The sequence below is a fragment of the Oreochromis niloticus genome, linkage group LG19 (assembly GCF_001858045.2).
Source record: "Oreochromis niloticus isolate F11D_XX linkage group LG19, O_niloticus_UMD_NMBU, whole genome shotgun sequence".
Lineage (NCBI taxonomy): Eukaryota > Metazoa > Chordata > Actinopteri > Cichliformes > Cichlidae > Oreochromis > Oreochromis niloticus.
The window spans coordinates 17,024,075-17,042,474 of record NC_031983.2 but is presented as its reverse complement, the minus strand read 5'-3'; the positions used below and the strand labels follow the sequence as shown (position 1 = coordinate 17,042,474).

The 18,400-nt window shown below is 37.8% G+C and overlaps 2 protein-coding genes across 2 annotated transcripts in view; one reads left to right on the top strand and one right to left on the bottom strand.

Moving 5' to 3' along the window:
• si:ch211-266g18.10 (trichohyalin) overlaps positions 1-18,400 on the bottom strand; it is a 31,403-nt gene that overhangs the window by 10,951 nt on the left and 2,052 nt on the right. Inside the window, exons 2-31 of the mRNA XM_025901155.1 lie at positions 17,877-18,083; positions 17,702-17,785; positions 17,522-17,626; positions 17,278-17,433; positions 16,920-17,063; positions 16,656-16,799; positions 15,781-15,924; positions 15,569-15,688; positions 15,326-15,445; positions 15,198-15,242; positions 15,059-15,106; positions 14,932-14,958; positions 13,774-13,881; positions 12,094-13,683; positions 10,423-12,003; positions 7,097-7,156; positions 6,820-6,972; positions 5,847-6,625; positions 4,378-4,485; positions 2,597-3,923; positions 2,154-2,243; positions 1,804-1,869; positions 1,500-1,547; positions 1,233-1,274; positions 1,071-1,118; positions 908-976; positions 759-806; positions 401-439; positions 249-317; positions 51-98 (exon numbers count right to left, since the gene is read on the bottom strand). Coding sequence (XP_025756940.1) covers positions 51-98; positions 249-317; positions 401-439; positions 759-806; positions 908-976; positions 1,071-1,118; positions 1,233-1,274; positions 1,500-1,547; positions 1,804-1,869; positions 2,154-2,243; positions 2,597-3,923; positions 4,378-4,485; positions 5,847-6,625; positions 6,820-6,972; positions 7,097-7,156; positions 10,423-12,003; positions 12,094-13,683; positions 13,774-13,881; positions 14,932-14,958; positions 15,059-15,106; positions 15,198-15,242; positions 15,326-15,445; positions 15,569-15,688; positions 15,781-15,924; positions 16,656-16,799; positions 16,920-17,063; positions 17,278-17,433; positions 17,522-17,626; positions 17,702-17,785; positions 17,877-18,083 — 7,617 coding nt within the window. The remainder of the gene's footprint in view (positions 1-50; positions 99-248; positions 318-400; positions 440-758; positions 807-907; positions 977-1,070; positions 1,119-1,232; positions 1,275-1,499; positions 1,548-1,803; positions 1,870-2,153; positions 2,244-2,596; positions 3,924-4,377; positions 4,486-5,846; positions 6,626-6,819; positions 6,973-7,096; positions 7,157-10,422; positions 12,004-12,093; positions 13,684-13,773; positions 13,882-14,931; positions 14,959-15,058; positions 15,107-15,197; positions 15,243-15,325; positions 15,446-15,568; positions 15,689-15,780; positions 15,925-16,655; positions 16,800-16,919; positions 17,064-17,277; positions 17,434-17,521; positions 17,627-17,701; positions 17,786-17,876; positions 18,084-18,400) is intronic.
• Positions 7,567-10,039, top strand: LOC100708878 (zinc finger BED domain-containing protein 1). Its single transcript, XM_003442830.4, has 2 exons — positions 7,567-8,805; positions 8,969-10,039. The coding sequence occupies exons 1-2, from the start codon at positions 7,739-7,741 to the stop codon at positions 9,639-9,641; spliced, it is 1,740 nt and encodes a 579-aa protein (XP_003442878.1). The 5' UTR covers positions 7,567-7,738; the 3' UTR covers positions 9,642-10,039.

The following is an 18,400-nucleotide window of genomic DNA, read 5'->3' as shown; positions in this document are numbered from 1 at the left end:
ATATTGGTAGATAGTATTTGACTAGTGAAAGGTTCAGTCACTGTTTTTACCTTTTTTGGTTGGTTCTAGTTTAGCTCTTGCTTTCGGAGTCACAGGCACTAATAGAGAGGAAAAAAGTTGCCAGGTTGAGTTTGGAAACATTCAGAAAGTATTCAGTAATTTTAAAAATATATATTTTAAAAAAGTAACATAATAACAGTGCATGGTGGTGATCACACAAGAACAGCTACTTAAACAAATAGATGCACCTTTCTTCAGTGGCACCACCTTCACCTTCTCCTTTGTTAGAGTAACATTTTTGTGTGGTACTTCTGCCTCTGTAACAGAGAAAAGAGTGTGAAAATCAAAAGCTTGCTTACTTTTTAAAAACTATTTAAAGGAAAGGTTAGCATCAGCTTACCTTTAGCTGGTGCTGGTTTTGTCTTAACTGGAGCTGGCTCTAAGTAAAGTAAATTTTAGGTTCAGCGTTACACAGAATAATTCAGTTCAATTTAATTAATACAGCCCCAAATCACAAGAACAGTTGGCTCAGAGTATACCGTAAGGTAAAGAACCAACAATAATACAAACAAAACAAACCCTAACAATTCCAATGAGCAAGTGCTTTGGCGACAGTGGGAAGGAAAAACTCCTTTTTAAGAGGATGAAACCTCAGCTGATGTTAAAAACACAGAACGTGATGTTCAGGATGAAATCCAGACCCCTTTCATGTTATTAAAATTCTGATCTTTGACATTGACATGATATACTGTACGTACTTGTCTTTGCAGAGACAGCTCTGACTTTTTCTTTTGGCATCTTGACCACTGATGAACAAAGAACAGACATCAGGTTACGGAGGATATCATTAGGAACAGTGGGATGCAAAAATCTGAAATCTATGTAACATAAAATAAAAGTAGATTACCTTTCTTCATAGGCACAATTTTAACCCTCTCTTTCACCAGTGAGACATTTCTAGCAGTACCTTCTTGTTCTGTCAAGAAAAAAAAAACATTTGTGAGATGTGCATGCAGCCTGTATAGTTAAGTTGGTGTTTCTTTGTGTATAAAAACATGCACCACGCGTACCTTTTGCCAAGATCGCTGGTTTGGGCTTTTGTTTTGGAGCAACAGCTTCTGTATATGAAAAATATGATTTTTTTTCAATAGCAGGATAATGCAACTCCCTCAGTATCAATCATTTTGTCATTTGGTGATCAGAAGATTATCAGTGTAATATGTGAATGTTACCTTTCTTTGCAGGAGGTGCTTTAGCCTTTTTCTTTGGTGCTTCTGTGACACAACACAAGTGCATAAAGTTACCATAACTCTGATTTGATTGGTTATTTTTACAGTTCAGATTTTAAAACATCTGTAATGTAATCGTTAGTGATATTCATAAAATGGATGCACAGGAACATTCTCCATAAGAGTTAGCAGGTGTCAGTAGTAGTGTCCACTTAATTCCATAGACCTGCCTTTAAGTCTTGACACTGGCATAAAGGTAAGTATATTTACCCTTCTCTGAAGGAGCTCGTTTTACTCTTTCTTTTGTAACCTCAGCTACTAAAAATAGAAAATAACATAGGGATTGATAAGAATATGTAATTTGCTTGTAATTAAGTATACTACTCCATATAATTTATTAAACTGAGCAACAGACAAATAAAATATCAGTAAAGTACTGCAGAGACTGTAGTACCTCAGCAGCATTACCTCTTTTAATTACTAGTGCTTCCTTTATGCTTTAATATGAGAATATGTTTAGATTTGGGGCATTGATTGAGTTTAATTTTCAACTCCATCAACATATTTGCCTTACCTGGTTTTACAGGTGTAGGCTTTACTTTTAGCACTGGCTCCTTCTTAGGCTCCTTTGGAGCTGCTTCTAGTGGAAAATAAGACGTTGATTTCTAAAGATTGTTGCTTTCTTTAGATTTTTTTATATTCTGCATGAAAATCTTATCTCATTAGGCATTACACTGTCAGTGTCAGCAAACAAAGTATGTATTAGCACATGCTTAAAAGTATTTCTTGAATGACTTGAAAGATCAGTGAGGCATTATATCTTTAAGCATCAGACTAGCTTTAACTTACACTTTGCAGAGAAAACAAGAAAATGCAGTGATTCATGCCTTACATATATTAACCAATAGTCCAGCATAGTCTCACCTGCTTTTGTAACATTGAGATGTTCCTTCTTAAGAACAGATGCAACCTCCTTCTTGACCATTTTAATTCCTCTTACAGGCTTTTTGGGCTCTAAAGTAAAACGGAAAAGCTGCTTCAAACATTTTTAAAAAATGGATTAATTATATTCTCCACAAAATAAAAGCGTCTAAATATTATATTGTTATGAAAACTATACATCACTCTTTTTCTTAGGGGTCGACATCATTCATCCAAAACAACAAACAACAATGTTTCAAAGATATTTATTGTAATGAGTCTAATGAGTTTTTTCTTTTTCTTCGATAGAGACAAGATATCCTTAATACACTCCCTCTTGCTCGCGGTTCATCTTTGGTTTCTGAGGGGCAGCCAATCAGAGGAAATAATGTTGTGGATCTTTACATTATGAAAATAAAAACTCTGTACTGTTAGCGTCCATGTACCTGTCTTTGTGATTCTTTTCTTCACAGGTTCTTTGTCTTCTTTGGGAGTCTTGATTTCTTTCTCCTCTTTGGAAGGTTTTTTAACTTCTTTTTCTATTTTGTGAATCTCCTCTTTCTTTTCTTTGGAAGGTTTCTTTTGGACAGCTTCTTTGGGGAGCTTCTTCAGTTCTCTTTCTTCTTTGATAGGCTTCTTTGGTTCTTTTTCATCCTCTCTAGAAAGTTTTGTTGGTTCTTTAACTACTTGTTTTTCCTTTGCTGACTCCTTTGGTACTGCCTTTTCTTTAGAAGGTCTCTCTTTCTTTATGTCCTCTTTCACCTCTTCAGAAATTTCTGCTGATGGTTTCTTCTCTTTGGTGATCTTTTCTGGCTCTTCTGAAATCTTCTTTACTTGCTCAGCATCTTTGGGTGTTTTTTCTTGATCTTTTGTTTCTTTCAAAGGCTTTCTTGATTCCTTTTCTTTCCTTGGATGAAGTATTTCTCCCCTTGCTTCCTTAGATGGAACCTCATCTTTAGATTGTTCCTTAACTTCTTTTTCCTTTTTTTCTCTTATAGGTTTGATTTCTTTCTCCTCCATGGATGGTTTTATTTCTTCTTTGTCATCCTTTGAGGGTTTTTTCACTTCTTTCTTTTCCTTTGGAGGTTTTGTTACTTCTTTTGGTTCTGTGGTCTTCACCTCCTTCTCTACTTTCTCAACCATCTCTTCCTTAGATGGTTTTAAGACTGCCTCTTCTTTGTGCAATTTTTTCTCTGCTTTCTCATCTTTAAGGGATTTCTTTTGTTCTTTGACATGTTTCTCCTCTCTTGGTTGTTTCTTCTCCGTCTCATCTTCGGAAGGTTTGGATATTTCCTTAGACTTCTTAACTTCTTTCTCTTCTTTAGGAGTTTTTACCTCTTCTTCTTTTAGAGGTGGTTTCTTTTCCTCTTTTTCTACTTTTGGAGGCTGGGTGACTTTTTTCTCCTTTATATGTGGTGTTTTAGCCTTAGAGGGTTTCTTCGCTTCTTTCTCTTTTTTGGGAGGCACCTCTACTTTTTCTTCTTTAGGAGATTTCCCAATTTCTATCTCTTTTTTAGGAGGTTCCTTTTCCTCTTTGGATTGTTTCCTAATGTCTTTGGGCAGTCTCTTGACTTCTTTCTCAGGTACTTTCTTCTCTTTTGAAGGATGGCTAATTTCTTTTTCTTCAATGGGTTTTATTATAGGTTTCTTCTCTTCTTCTTCCTTAAGAGGTTTCTTCTCTTCCTTTTCTTCTTTAAGAGGTTTCTTCTCTTCCTTCTCTTTTTTAAGATGTTCCTTCTCAGGTTTTGCTTCCTTAGGAGGTTTCTTCTCTTCCTTCTCTTTTTTGAGAGGTTCTTCCTCTTTCTTCTCTTTTTTCAGGGTTCTTTCTTTTTCTTCCTTAGGTTTCTTCTCTTCTTCTTTTTCTGAGAGTTCTTCTCAGTTTTTCTTAAGTTTTCTCTTCATCTCTTTTTTAAGATGTTCCTTCTCAGGTTTTGCTTCTTAGAGGTTTCTTCTCTTCCTTCTCTTTTTTGAGAGGTTCTTCCTCTTTCTTCTCTTTTTTCAGGGGTTTCTTCTCTTCCTTTTCTTCCTTAAGAGGTTTCTTCTCTTCCTTCTGTTTTCTGAGAGGTTCCTTCTCAGGTTTATCTTCCTTAAGAGGTTTCTTCTCTTCCTTCTCTTTTTTAAGATGTTCCTTCTCAGGTTTTGCTTCCTTAAGAGGTTTCTTCTCTTCCTTCTCTTTTTTGAGATGTTCCTTCTCAGGTTTATCTTCCTTAAGAGGTTTCTTCTCTTCCTTCTCTTTTTTGAGATGTTCCTTCTCAGGTTTCTCTTCTTCAAGAGGTTTCTTCTCTTCCTTCTCTTTTTTGAGAGGTTCCTCCTCTTTCTTCTCTTTTTTCAGGGGTTTCTTCTCTTCCTTTTCTTCCTTAAGAGGTTTCTTCTCTTCCTTCTCTTTTCTGAGATGTTCCTTCTCAGGTTTCTCTTCCTTAAGAGGTTTCTTCTCTTCCTTCTCTTTTCTGAGAGGTTTCTTCTCTTCCTTCTCTTTTTTAAGATGTTCCTTCTCAGGTTTTGCTTCCTTAGGAGGTTTCTTCTCTTCCTTCTCCTTTTTGAGAGGTTTCTTCTCTTCCTTTTCTTCTTTAAGAGGTTCCTTCTCTTCCTTCTCTTTTTTAAGATGTTCCTTCTCAGGTTTTGCTTTCTTAAGAGGTTTCTTCTCTTCCTTCTCTTTTTTGAGATGTTCCTTCTCAGGTTTCTCTTCTTCAAGAGGTTTCTTCTCTTTCTTCTCTTTTTTGAGAGGTTCTTCCTCTTTCTTCTCTTTTTTCAGGGGTTTCTTCTCTTCCTTTTCTTCCTTAAGAGGTTTCTTCTCTTCCTTCTGTTTTCTGAGAGGTTTCTTCTCTTCCTTTTCTTCTTTAAGAGGTTTCTTCTCTTCCTTCTCTTTTCTGAGATGTTCCTTCTCAGGTTTCTCTTCCTTAAGAGGTTTCTTCTCTTCCTTCTCTTTTTTAAGATGTTCCTTCTCAGGTTTTGCTTCCTTAAGAGGTTTCTTCTCTTCCTTCTCTTTTTTGAGATGTTCCTTCTCAGGTTTCTCTTCTTCAAGAGGTTTCTTCTCTTTCTTCTCTTTTTGAGAGGTTCTTCCTCTTTCTTCTCTTTTTTCAGGGGTTTCTTCTCTTCCTTTTCTTCCTTAAGAGGTTTCTTCTCTTCCTTCTGTTTTCTGAGAGGTTTCTTCTCTTCCTTTTCTTCTTTAAGAGGTTTCTTCTCTTCCTTCTCTTTTCTGAGATGTTCCTTCTCAGGTTTCTCTTCCTTAAGAGGTTTCTTCTCTTCCTTCTCTTTTTTAAGATGTTCCTTCTCAGGTTTTGCTTCCTTAGGAGGTTTCTTCTCTTCCTTCTCCTTTTTGAGAGGTTTCTTCTCTTCCTTTTCTTCTTTAAGAGGTTTCTTCTCTTCCTTCTCTTTTTTAAGATGTTCCTTCTCAGGTTTCTCTTTCTTAAGAGGTTTCTTCTCTTCCTTCTCTTTTTTGAGAGGTTTCTTTTCTTCCTTCTCCTTTTCGAGAGGTTCCTTCTCTTCCTTTTCTTCCTTAAGAGGTTTCTTCTCTTCCTTCTCTTTTCTGAGAGGTTTCTTCTCTTCCTTTTCTTCCTTAAGTGGTTTTTTCTCTTCCTTTTCTTCCTTAAGAGGTTTCTTCTCTTCCTTCTCTTTTCTGAGATGTTCCTTCTCAGGTTTCTCTTCTTCAAGAGGTTTCTTCTCTTCCTTCTCTTTTCTGAGAGGTTTCTTCTCTTCCTTCTCTTTTTTGAGAGGTTCCTCCTCTTTCTTCTCTTTTTTCAGGGGTTTCTTCTCTTCCTTTTCTTCCTTAAGAGGTTTCTTCTCTTCCTTCTGTTTTCTGAGAGGTTCCTTCTCAGGTTTCTCTTCTTTGAGAGGTTCCTTCTCTTTTTTGAGAGGTTTCTCCTCTTTCTTCTCTTCTTTGACAGGTTTCTTAACTTTTTTCTCTTGTTTGGGTGATTTTTGCTCTTCTTTAAGAGGTTTTCTCTCCTTCTCTTCTTTGAGAGGTTTCTTCAAGTCTTTGTCTTGTTTAGGAAGTTTCTTAAGTTCTGTCTTTACTGTAGGTGGTTTCTTCTCATCTTTAGGAGGTTGGGTTACTTCTTTCTCTATTTTTGCTAGTATTCTGACCTTTTTCTCTTCTTTGGGTGCTTTCTTGACTTCTTTTATTTGTCTTATTGGTTCCTTTTCCTCTTTAACTTCTCTGGTAGCTTTAATTACCTCTTTCTCTTTTTTAGGTGTTTTCTTGATTTCTTTTTCTTCTTTGGGAGGTTTCTTGACTTGTTCCTCTTCTGTCGCTGGTTTCATAACCCTCTTCCTTTCTTTGGAAATCTTTTTGAGATCTTTTTCCTTCTTAGGTGGTTTTGTTGCTTTGACCTCTGCGTGAATTGGTTTCTTCGCCTCGTCCTTTCCTTTGGGAGGTTTTTTCACTTCCCTCTCATCTTTAGGTTTGACGTCTTTTTTCTTTTCTTTGGGCAGTTCTTTTACATCTTTTCTGAGCAGCTTCTTTACTGGCTCTTCTTCTAAAAGCACAAATTTAGGTGTCAGTTTAGTATATTCTGTAGGGAATAAAAGGATATCATGTGCCCTTTGTGTGGAGAAGTTACTGGTATACATTGGTACTGGTTGTATATATTTTGTATTTATTTTTCATATTTTGTAAGTCTATTTATACTTCTGAACAGTATTTTGTAATTTCAAAATATAACGTGATTACCTTTGGGCTTCTTTTGTTTCAGTTTAAGAGGTTTTGTGTCAACTTTGGGCTTCTCCTTTAGTTTGACTTCTTTTGGTTTTATCTCTACAGTTTCAAACTCTTTGGCTTCCTTATCTTTTTTCTTCTCCATCTCAGGTGCTGCAGCTTTGAGATCTGTAAGCAGCAATGCATCCTCATAAGATTATCCGTGGCAAATTGGCACAAATATTTACAATTTAATATTAGAAAAAAATAAGCTAAGAAAAATCAAGAACATGCACAGTTTCAAAATATTTACCTTTAATAATGCCATCTTTAACTTCTTCTATTGCATGTCTTTCCTTTGCCTCTTTCAGAACTAAAGTATATCAGAAATACAGAAATACAGCATACAGAAATATTCAAAAAAATCAACATACAACAGTTAATTTCTGGACTTGTAATAGAGTTAACATGACAAATAATCATGCTTGCAAAAGCACTAGAAGCATCACAGTGTTAAAAAAAACTATGATTAAAAACACGCCACAATATCGTTGTCATACTGTTAAAAGTAGTCAGCCTGGTGTTTTGGAAATGTACAACTTTATCACTGAAAATTGATTGGGCATACAAAATACTTCTATGGGATCTTAATGAAACCCACTCTAGGACATATGCTCATATACAGAAGATTCCCTATACATATTAGTGCTGTCATTTTGCTGTCATTAATTTTTGAGATTAATGTGAAACGTTTAACGCGTTAAAAAAAATAACGCTTTTTTTTTTTTTTTTTTTTTTTTGTGTGTGTGTAAATTTCCTGAAATCTAAGACCTTTTAACTCATTGGCATCTCTGAATGAGGGGGCAGCATTGTGCTATGCTGGCGTTTGGCCTGCCGGAAATAATTAGAAGAAGAAGAAGTGTTACCATGCTATTATAAGCTAACGCACGCAACAATGGATAAGGACGGGCTTTTGGGGGGGAAGTTTTACTTTAAGAAGTTGCCTAACGGCCTGTTGGACAAAACGAAAGTAACGTGCACAATTTGCAAAGCTGAATTCAGGTACCACAGAAGCAATTCGTCTCTGTGCTATCACCTGAGAGCAAAACACCCAGCTGAATCCACCTCTACGGGACCTTGCCAATCTACGCCTCAGGATTATGGTGCTCGTGGACGAATAACAAAACAAGTGAGTGAAAAGCTAACCAATTCCTTGGTTGTTTGGATAGCTAAAAACTGCCGGCCAGTTTGCATAGTAGAAGATGATGGACTGAGAGAAGTCATTCGCGCTGCATCAGGAGACGTGTGTTACAATCTTCCCTCGAGAGAAACCATTGTGTCGAGACTGCACACTTTGTTTGAGGACCAGAGGGCTCAGCGGTCCAGCAAGCTTGTGCAAGTAAGGAATGTCGCTCTCACAGGAGACCACTGGACGTCTGTGAACAACGATAACTACTTGGGCGTCACAGCGCACTTTATTGATAACGACTGGACACTACAATCGTTTGCACTAACAGTGAGTAAAACTGAAGAGCGACAGTGTGCTGAGGCGTGTGCTGACCATTTTCTGAGTGTTGCAAACGAATGGAAAATCAAGGACAAGTTAACCACGTTTGGTACCGACAGTGCTCGTAACATGGTTGCAGCCGCCAGACTACTTCCATTTGAACACATGCCCTGCACGGCCCACATTCTGCAAAGAACGGTCACAGTTTCTCTTAACGACAGTGAATTTGAAAGGGTTCTGGCCAAATGTCGCAAGGTTGTTGGACATTTTAAGCAGAGTCCAGCGAACGCTCAGGAATTAAAGGAACAGCAAGTTGCACATGGACATAAAACAGAACCACTTGTTCGGGATGTTCCAACAAGATGGAACTCCACCCTAGAGATGATCAAGCGGATCCAGAGAAACAAATCTGTGCTGACCACCATCCTGGCTCAGCAAAACAGCATGGTGACTATGGTGACTGACCAGGAGTTTGACATGCTGCAAAAACTGGAGGAACTACTTGAACCTTGCAGGTAAATCATTTTGTTTATCGTGTGTGTGGGCGTCTACCTTTGTGTTCTGTGTTCTAGCTCTGTCTTCAAGTATGTTCTCCCCCTCCACCTCTGTGAGTTTGTCTATGTGTGATTAATATACAAATACAGGCTTGTTTACAACTTTTGTTCTTTCTGTTTGCAGATATGTGACCGAACTGCTGGGGGGGAAGCAGTATGTCTCCTGCTCTGTGGTGTTGCCAGCCTTGTGTTATTTGTTCAGGGTTATGGAGCTCTCAGATGATGACCCAGTCTACGTTTTGAGGTTTAAGAAGGTTTTTACCACAGACCTAGGTCAGCGGAGGGACAGCACCAATCTGACATGGCTGAAGATCGCTACTGCCCTTGATCCCAGGTTTAAAGACCTTAAGTGTCTTTCCAAAGATGAAAGAAGAGAGGTGTGGGCTTCAGTACATGACCTTGTGATGGCAGAGACGCATGCACACCAACCATCTGCTCAGACAACAGAGGAACCATCACCAAAAAAGAGAAAGATCTCCATCTGCTTGCTGGGTACTTCAGATTCAGATTCAGAGGAGGAGGAAGACTCTGTAGATCGCTGTCTGGATCGGTACAAAGCAGAGCCCAAAATAGACATAGAGGAGTGTCCACTACAGTGGTGGTTAAAGAGAGAAGGAGCACATGCCAGGCTGGCACCTATTGCATGCAAATACCTGTCAACCCCTGCAACCACAGTGCCTTGTGAGAGATTATTCTCACTCTCAGGTCACATCATTCAAAAGAGGAGTGCTTCTTTGTCCTCAGATGATGTAAACAAAATAGTCTGCCTCAGTAACTGGCTGAGTGCAAAGGACTAAGCCAAATTGCTGCTTTGGAGAGAAAAATGTTTACTGCTCTGGGTTTTCAGCTGTGTCTTTTTGTGTTTTAAATATTGACTTTTGTGCACCCTTTTGAAATTCAGCATTAAGATGTTACACATTTTGTTATTTACATTTCTGTTGTTAGATTCTATAAGAAATTATTATTATTATTATTATTAAAGCTAAAATCTCATTTTAATGGCATTTATTGTTATGGTATTGTGCTAGCACTTTAACCTCAGTATTATTTCCTATCAGCAGATACTAGAAACACTTCTGTAATGTGATTCACTGTTTATGACTTTGAAGATTTTTTTTTTAGTTGTATTTCACAGGACAGAATCTGTGTTAAAGATTGACAAAAGCTATTAAAAATGTTTTTGAATTTAAGCATACATTCTTTGTGTTTATTCTGCATTTACTTCATTATATTGCTTAAATATCTGTTACAAGCTTAAGTATAAAGTTGAAAAAATGTAATTGCAGCCAGGGTATTTTTCAAGTAATTGCAATTAACTGCACAAATTACAGGAAATTGTGCGATAAATAACTTTCTTTTTAAACTGATAGCAAAAAATATATAAATATATAAACATATATCTCTCTCTCTCTCTATACATATATATCTATCTATATATATATAGATAGATATATATAGATATATGTGTGTGTGTGTGTGTGTGTATATATATATATATATATATATATGCATCATGTATTTTCATAGCCTCATAATGAAAAACATGATGACAAATATGTGAGGGGAAGAGTTTAGTACCTTTTTCATATTTGTTGTAGCCTTCTGCTTTGTGAGACAATTTGAGTCCTCCAAATCTCTCAAGGGTAACATCGGCCTTCCTCTTTCGTTTAGGTTCAGTCTTTCTGCTTTCGCTGTTGTTATTATTTTCATCGTGATCATCAATGATGTTGGAGTATTTATCCTCCTTGTAAACAGGAAAAAAAGTTTCTTTCTCTTCCTCCTCACCATTATCAGATTCAGGTACAGCGCTGTCATTACTGATTTTCTCAGATAACAGTATTTTAAGGTGTGTCATTGATGACTCCTCTAGATCTTCTACTATTTTAGCCTCCTCCACTTCAAAAAGATCTTCAGTGTTGGTCTCTTCCTGGTCTACTACAATAGATTTTTCTGCACCCTCCTCCCCACTATCCTCATATTCTACTACATCTTCAGTTTTCTCCTCCTCTTCCTCCTCCTCCTCCTCCTCCTCACTGTCTTTGATTTTAGTCTCTTCTTCTTGATCTTCAAAAATGTATTCAGTTTTAATTGCCTCTGCCTCCTTCTCAGCTTCTACCAAAATACTGGGAAGCTCAATGTCTTCCTCTTCATATCCTGCCAAAATATGAGTCTTGGATTCCTCTTCCTCCTCATGTTCTACCAAATCATCTTCAGTTTTAGCCTCTTCTTCTTCCTCATGTTCTACCAAATAATCTTCAGTTTTGGCTTCTTCTTCTTCTTCCTCCTCATGTTCTATTAAATTATCCTCAATTTTGGCTTCCTCTTCTTCCTCCTCATGTTCTACCAAATCATCCTCCGTTTTGGCCTCTTCTTCCTCATATTCTATTAAATTATCCTCAATTTTGGCTTCCTCTTCCTCCTCATGTTCTACCAAATCATCTTCAGTTTTGGCTTCTTCTTCTTCCTCCTCATGTTCTACCAAATCATCTTCAGTTTTGGCCTCTTCTTCTTCCTCCTCATGTTCTACCAAATCGTCTTCAGTTTTGGCTTCCTCTTCCTCCTCATGTTCTACCAAATCGTCTTCAGTTTTGGCTTCCTCTTCCTCCTCATGTTCTACCAAATCATCTTCAGTTTTGGCTTCTTCTTCGTCCTCCTCATGTTCTACCAAATCGTCTTCAGTTTTGGCTTCTTCCTCCTCATGTTCTACCAAATCATCTTCAGTTTTGGGTTCCTCTTCCTCCTCATGTTCTACCAAATCATCTTCAGTTTTGGCTTCCTCTTCCTCCTCATGTTCTACCAAATCGTCTTCAGTTTTGGCTTCCTCTTCCTCCTCATGTTCTACCAAATCATCTTCAGTTTTGGCTTCTTCTTCGTCCTCCTCATGTTCTACCAAATCATCTTCAGTTTTGGCCTCTTCTTCCTCCTCATGTTCTACCAAATAATCTTCTGCTTTGGCCTCTTCTTCTTCCTCATGTTCTACCAAATCGTTTTCAGTTTTGGGTTCCTCTTCCTCCTCATGTTCTACCAAATCATCTTCAGTTTTGGCTTCTTTGTCCTCCTCATGTTCTACCAAATCATCCTCAGTTTTGGCTTCTTCTTCATCCTCCTCATGTTCTACCAAATCATCCTCAGTTTTGGCTTCTTCTTCTTCCTCCTCATGTTCTACCAAATCATCTTCAGTTTTGGCCTCTTCTTCCTCCTCATGTTCTACCAAATAATCTTCTGCTTTGGCCTCTTCTTCTTCCTCATGTTCTACCAAATCATCTTCAGTTTTGGCTTCTTCTTCCTCCTCATGTTCTACCAAATCATCTTCAGTTTTGGCTTCTTCTTCCTCCTCATGTTCTACCAAATCATCTTCAGTTTTGGCTTCTTCTTCCTCCTCATGTTCTACCAAATCGTCTTCAGTTTTGGCTTCCTCTTCCTCCTCATGTTCTACCAAATCGTCTTCAGTTTTGGCTTCCTCTTCCTCCTCATGTTCTACCAAATCATCTTCAGTTTTGGCTTCCTCTTCCTCCTCATGTTCTACCAAATCATCTTCAGTTTTGGCTTCTTCTTCATCCTCCTCATGTTCTACCAAATCGTCTTCAGTTTTGGCTTCGTCCTCCTCATGTTCTACCAAATCATCTTCAGTTTTGGCTTCGTCCTCCTCATGTTCTACCAAATCATCTTCAGTTTTGGCTTCGTCCTCCTCATGTTCTACCAAATCATCTTCAGTTTTGGCTTCTTCTTCCTCCTCATGTTCTACCAAATCGTCTTCAGTTTTGGCTTCCTCTTCCTCCTCATGTTCTACCAAATCGTCTTCAGTTTTGGCTTCCTCTTCCTCCTCATGTTCTACCAAATCATCTTCAGTTTTGGCTTCCTCTTCCTCCTCATGTTCTACCAAATCATCTTCAGTTTTGGCTTCTTCTTCGTCCTCCTCATGTTCTACCAAATCATCTTCAGTTTTGGCTTCCTCTTCCTCCTCATGTTCTACCAAATCATCTTCAGTTTTGGCTTCTTCTTCTTCCTCCTCATGTTCTACCAAATCATCTTCAGTTTTGGCTTCGTCCTCCTCATGTTCTACCAAATCGTCTTCAGTTTTGGCTTCTTCCTCCTCATGTTCTACCAAATTGTCTTCAGTTTTGGCTTCTTCCTCCTCATGTTCTACCAAATCATCTTCAGTTTTGGCTTCTTCTTCGTCCTCCTCATGTTCTACCAAATCATCCTCAGTTTTGGCTTCTTCTTCTTCCTCCTCATGTTCTACCAAATCGTCTTCAGTTTTGGCTTCTCCTTCTTCTTCTTCCTCCTCATGTTCTACCAAATCATTTTCAGTTTTGGCTTCTTCTTCTTCCTCCTCATGTTCTATCAAATCATTTTCAGTTTTGGCTTCTTCGTCTTCCTCCTCATGTTCTACTGAAGCATCGTCAGTTCTGGCCTGGCCAAAAATGTCTTCAGTTTTTGTTTTCTCATGTTTATCCACAATAGCTTCTTCTTCTTCTTTGCTCTCCTCTTCATCTTCTACCAAAATGTCTTTGGTTTTGGTCTCCTGCACCTCTTCATCTTCTACCACCCCTTCTGCTAACTGTATCACTTCATCATTTACAATTATTGCAAATTCATCTGTCCTTGTGTCTCTCTTTTCTTGGTCTTCACCTCTACCATCACCTCCTCCTTCTTCTATCTCCTCTTTATGCTCTTTTTCTTTTATTAATTGTTCTGCATCATCCTTTATTTGAACTTCGTCTTCTGCCTCATTGTCACCCTCTCCAATTTCCTCTTCCTCCTCCTTGGTGTCATCATCAAGCTTTTCCTCTTCCTCCTTCAGTGATGGTCTCAGTTCTGGTTCTTCAATGTGTCTCGCTAGTGATGTGATAGCAATAAATTCAGTGTCTGTTTTCAACTTAATGAATGTGACTTTAAGAAAAAAAGAGACAAAAATCACGTGAATACCATCATCTTCCTCTGTCACATCTGCTTCAGTGGGTGCCATCTCGGAGTCTTCTTTTATCTCTGCAGCAGGAGCAGCTTCTTCTTTGGCAGCACGCATGATCTCTGTAACTGTATTACGAACCTTGTCATCCCTCTTATGTGATCTTCAAATCTTTATAGGGTGATTTTAATGGTGCAAAATCATAGCAACATTACAGCATGATATACACCACAGATGCAGTTAGTGGATTTTTAAAATTGCTTCATAAATTGAAGCAGGAATTATTTTACATTTCGTTTCTTTTCTATTTAGCTTCTTTTAAAGTGTTTTTTAAATGCCTTGTAACTTCTTGAAGTAGCTGGTACAAACTGCGGCTGAGCTATATGTTTAGCCACTCATTACAGCAGAGTACTCGCTCAAAATAAGCTACAGTGCTGTGATGATCTTAATGAAGGAGCTGGCTGGATCAAATAGTTTTTATAAAACCACAGAGAAAAGGAACATGATGTATCAAAACTGGCTACAATGGTAAATACAGCATAAAACTATTGTGAATGCTAACTTTGCAACATGTGTTGTGTTTAATAGTTACATGCGCAGGTAAAAAGTATACAAAAACACATGTAATCCAGTCTGGACAATCCAATTATACACATATCACAACAGTGTAAATGGTCAAAAACAGGAGGCAACCAGTCAGTGGCACAAAAAATGCGAGAAAGAGCAACAAAGGAATGCAAGTCTGAAGGACACACATGGTCATGCACAGTTACACAGAAAAACATGATGACTGAGTCAAGACATATCACTGCGAAGTTCTGTAAAATATTACAACAAATGGTCAGTGTGACAAAGAAAGGGAGGAATGAAGTAAACCAATCCATAACAATGTAGCAGCTTAATGACAATTAGAATAACAAAATGAAGAACAGATATGATGCATATTTGTCCATGCTATAATGTAATGAGTACAAATCGAGTATTTTTCAAACACAGTGGCACACAGTTTCATAGATCTTCAGATTTTCATAGATCTTTGTACAAGTCTGTACAAACATGCAAGAAACAAACTAAAAAAAACAAAAATCAAAAAATCTATGCAGTCTAGTTGCTTGCAACACACATTGCGGATGTTTTAAGGCACATTTTAAATGTCTTTAACGAAGATATTTTCTTACCTTTTTCAAATGGAGGCAGAAATTCCCCTGTATTAACACATGAAAAAAGACACTTAGCTTCTTTTTTAATGTAATATTTCCTTTTCTGTATTACTGCAATGGAAAACAGAAGAAATGCTGTCATTACCTTTCCTTCTTACTAAATTGATATCAGATGGGGAAGGTACAGCTTCATCTAAAAGAAACAAAGAAGTTTTGTTAAATTATAAATGTTTATTTTATCAAGTTTTTAATCAGAATATTTCCGAGTGGATTAAAGCAGAAACCTTTTTCTGTTACTACATTTACACCTGGGGTGGTGACAGGTTCCCCTGAAACATAGAAAATATTTAGCAGATGGATTTTTAATATTTTCTCATTAATAGTACTGAATATCTATTACTAATAGCCATACCCTGATCACCAACAATCATGCTTGACATGTAAGCTAAGAATAAGTCCTTCTTGTCTGTGAGCTCCGACACAGCATCTTCAACAACTTTCATTGGGTCGATGAACACTTCAGGCACGATTCCTGAAAATGAAAAACACCAGACAGTGAATAAAAGCTGGTTTGTCTTTATTTAGAAAATCAGCGTAGCCTCCATAAGGATAAGATGTAACCAATTTTCTCATAATGATGTAGGTTAAAACAGACCTTGTTCACCAATCAGTGTTGAGGAGATGTAGCTCACAAGCAGGTTTGTCTGCTCTTTGGTGATTTCTGCTGCTGACTTAAAAACTGACATGGGGCTAAATCCCAAACTATGCTGGATATCTACAACAGAGAAAATAAAACAATCACTCGTGAAGTCAGGGAAAACTGCAGTGTGTGCATTGTATCAGGAGATGTCTTGGCAGATTGTGTACCTTTTAATGTGTCCAGTATGACATCGAAGACTGCGCAGAGCACGCCCTGGATGTAGCCAAATATTCCACTCACAAAGTCATTAGTAACACTGAAGGCATTTCTGCCAATAACCACGGGGTCAATGAAGCTAATGTCAGTGGTTCCTGAGGACAACACACATTCAGGTCAAAGGCGCAGTAAAGTATTTCATTAAACAAACGTTCACTTATTTGTTACACAGACGTTAGAAAAATGTGTTTAAGGCCAACATTTTCCTTATAAAAGCATGCATCGTCAACGTTAGCTAACATATTTTATATAAGTTTTTGTTTAGTGGACAACATCCATGACAAGCTAAAAAGTACGGAAGAGGATTAGGGCCACTGGGAAAAAAAAAATTGGGCACATGTTTTTTTTCTTTTTTTCCAGAATTCTGAGAAAAAAGTCAGAATTCTGAGATTAAAGTCAGAATTCTGAGAAAAAAAGTCAGAATTCTGAGATTAAAGTCAGAATTCTGAGGAAAAAAGTCAATTCTGAGATTAAAGTCAGAATTCTGAGAAAAAAGTCAGAATTCTGAGAAAAAATTAAAGTCAGAATTCTGAGATTAAAGTCAGAATTCTGAGAAACAAAGTCAGAATTCTGAGATTAAAGTCAGAATTCTGAGAAAAAAGTCAGAATTCTGACTTTTTAATAAAAAGACGTGCCCACTTTTTTTTTTTCCAGTGGCCCTAATCCTCTTCTGTAAAAAAGAGTTATACTGTTGATCTATTAATACATTCCTAATAAAGTCTTTGTAAAATGCATAAGCAATATATACAGAATATAAGATGTACTGTAAATACTTTGTATTAAACCACAAACATCACAAATGAGACAATATGGAGGCACTGAATACCTTTGAATACATCCACTATCATGTCTACGATGGCACAGAACACGTCCTGGATGTAGCCAAATATTCCACTCGCTGTGTCATTTGTGACGTGGAATATATTTCTTCCTATTACCACAGGGTCCATGAAGCTAATGTCGACGGTTCCTGAGAAACACAAACAGGAAGTGAATAAGGACAGAAAATATGCAAAGCAAACTCCCTAAATTGATATATTGTTTATGTCGTTTTTAAGAGGTTATAGGTTAAACGAGAGAGCGTAAATACCTTTCACTACATTCAGTGTAGTGTCCAGTATGGAACAGAGCACATCCTGGATGTAGCTCGCCACTCCACACATGAACTCATTAGTAGCATTAAAGACACCTCTGCCTATCATTACAGGGTCAATATAGCTAAGATCAGTTTTTCCTGGATGAAAAAAAAAGAAAAATAAGTGCATTTGTAAGTAAATTCTGCATGAATTAATTAATGATTCAACCAGGCAGTTACAAACCAGCGAGGGAGTTAAAGTTTAGTTCAAGTATTTAAAAAAAGACAGATTTATTCATTCATTAATTGTATGTGAAACAAGAGAAAAACAGTCTTGAGTCAGAAAAAAAGGATTCAAGTATAAATTACATACCTTTTTTAATATCTTGTATGGTTTCCAGTGACGTATCCACAACAGCACACAGTGTGTCCCTGAAGGAACCCAGTGCTCCACCTATGAAGTCATTCGTTGAATGGAAAGCTTGTCTACCAATGACCACAGGGTCAATGTAGCTGAGGTAGAAGTTCCCTGTGGTTTCAGAAAGATTATTCTGTACTTACTAAGCAGTCTTTGTTTTTGTTCTTTTGCTTGTTTTGGTAGGAGTGAGTGGTCATACCTTCTTCATCTGACAAATATCGAACAAACCCATCTTTTGCTTCTGATATTTCCTCAGCTGCATATCTGGCAGCTGACATGGGGTCACTTAAATCCGGTGCGCATTCTGCAAAAGTACAGCGAGTCATGCATTAGAGAGCTTACACAAATATAAACTGTGCCAAGATAAATTCCCCACTACCTTGAAACTTATTGAGCAGACTGGACAACTCATCAGCTGCATCGTTCACGGCCTGGACAGGGTCCGTTATGATCTGCTGGACGTCTAACGATGATAGCAAACATGTTGGTCAGATTCTGCATAACTGATATCTTAAAAGACTTGGGGACATACATTTTTAGATTTTGTGGCTTACTGGGGACTGCTTTGTACTCGACAAAGTCAAACATCACCACACCTACAACCAGCCAGGACAGGAGAGCAGCAAGGGCAATCAGCAGCTCAACAGACATTTTCACCTTGTTGAGCAGCCCCAGACCTTTGGATCTGAGAGAGCTCGTCTGTGGCGCTGCTGCTCCGTCACTGGACCCAGTGGCTGCAGCGTGGGAGGCAGATTTGACTCCTATATGTGGAAGACATAAAGAGACAAAACTTAGTCTGACAAATTCTTTCTGCTTTTGTTCTTGTGCTTGTAATGTTTGATATTCTTCCGCTTCCATTGGGAACATATCTGCTTGTATACATATTTATTGTTGTCTATAATGAGTGATTGGTAGCAAAAACTTGCACACTTGCATAGTTTGTCCACCAGAGGGAACTGGCATTACACTTTTAGCTGTGAAATCTCTGTATGTCTCTCCTAACAACAGTGAAAGTGTTTCTCCATGTTTTGTTCCTCTGTTACAAAGTGTGCAAACTATGTATGTTTTATCAGATCTG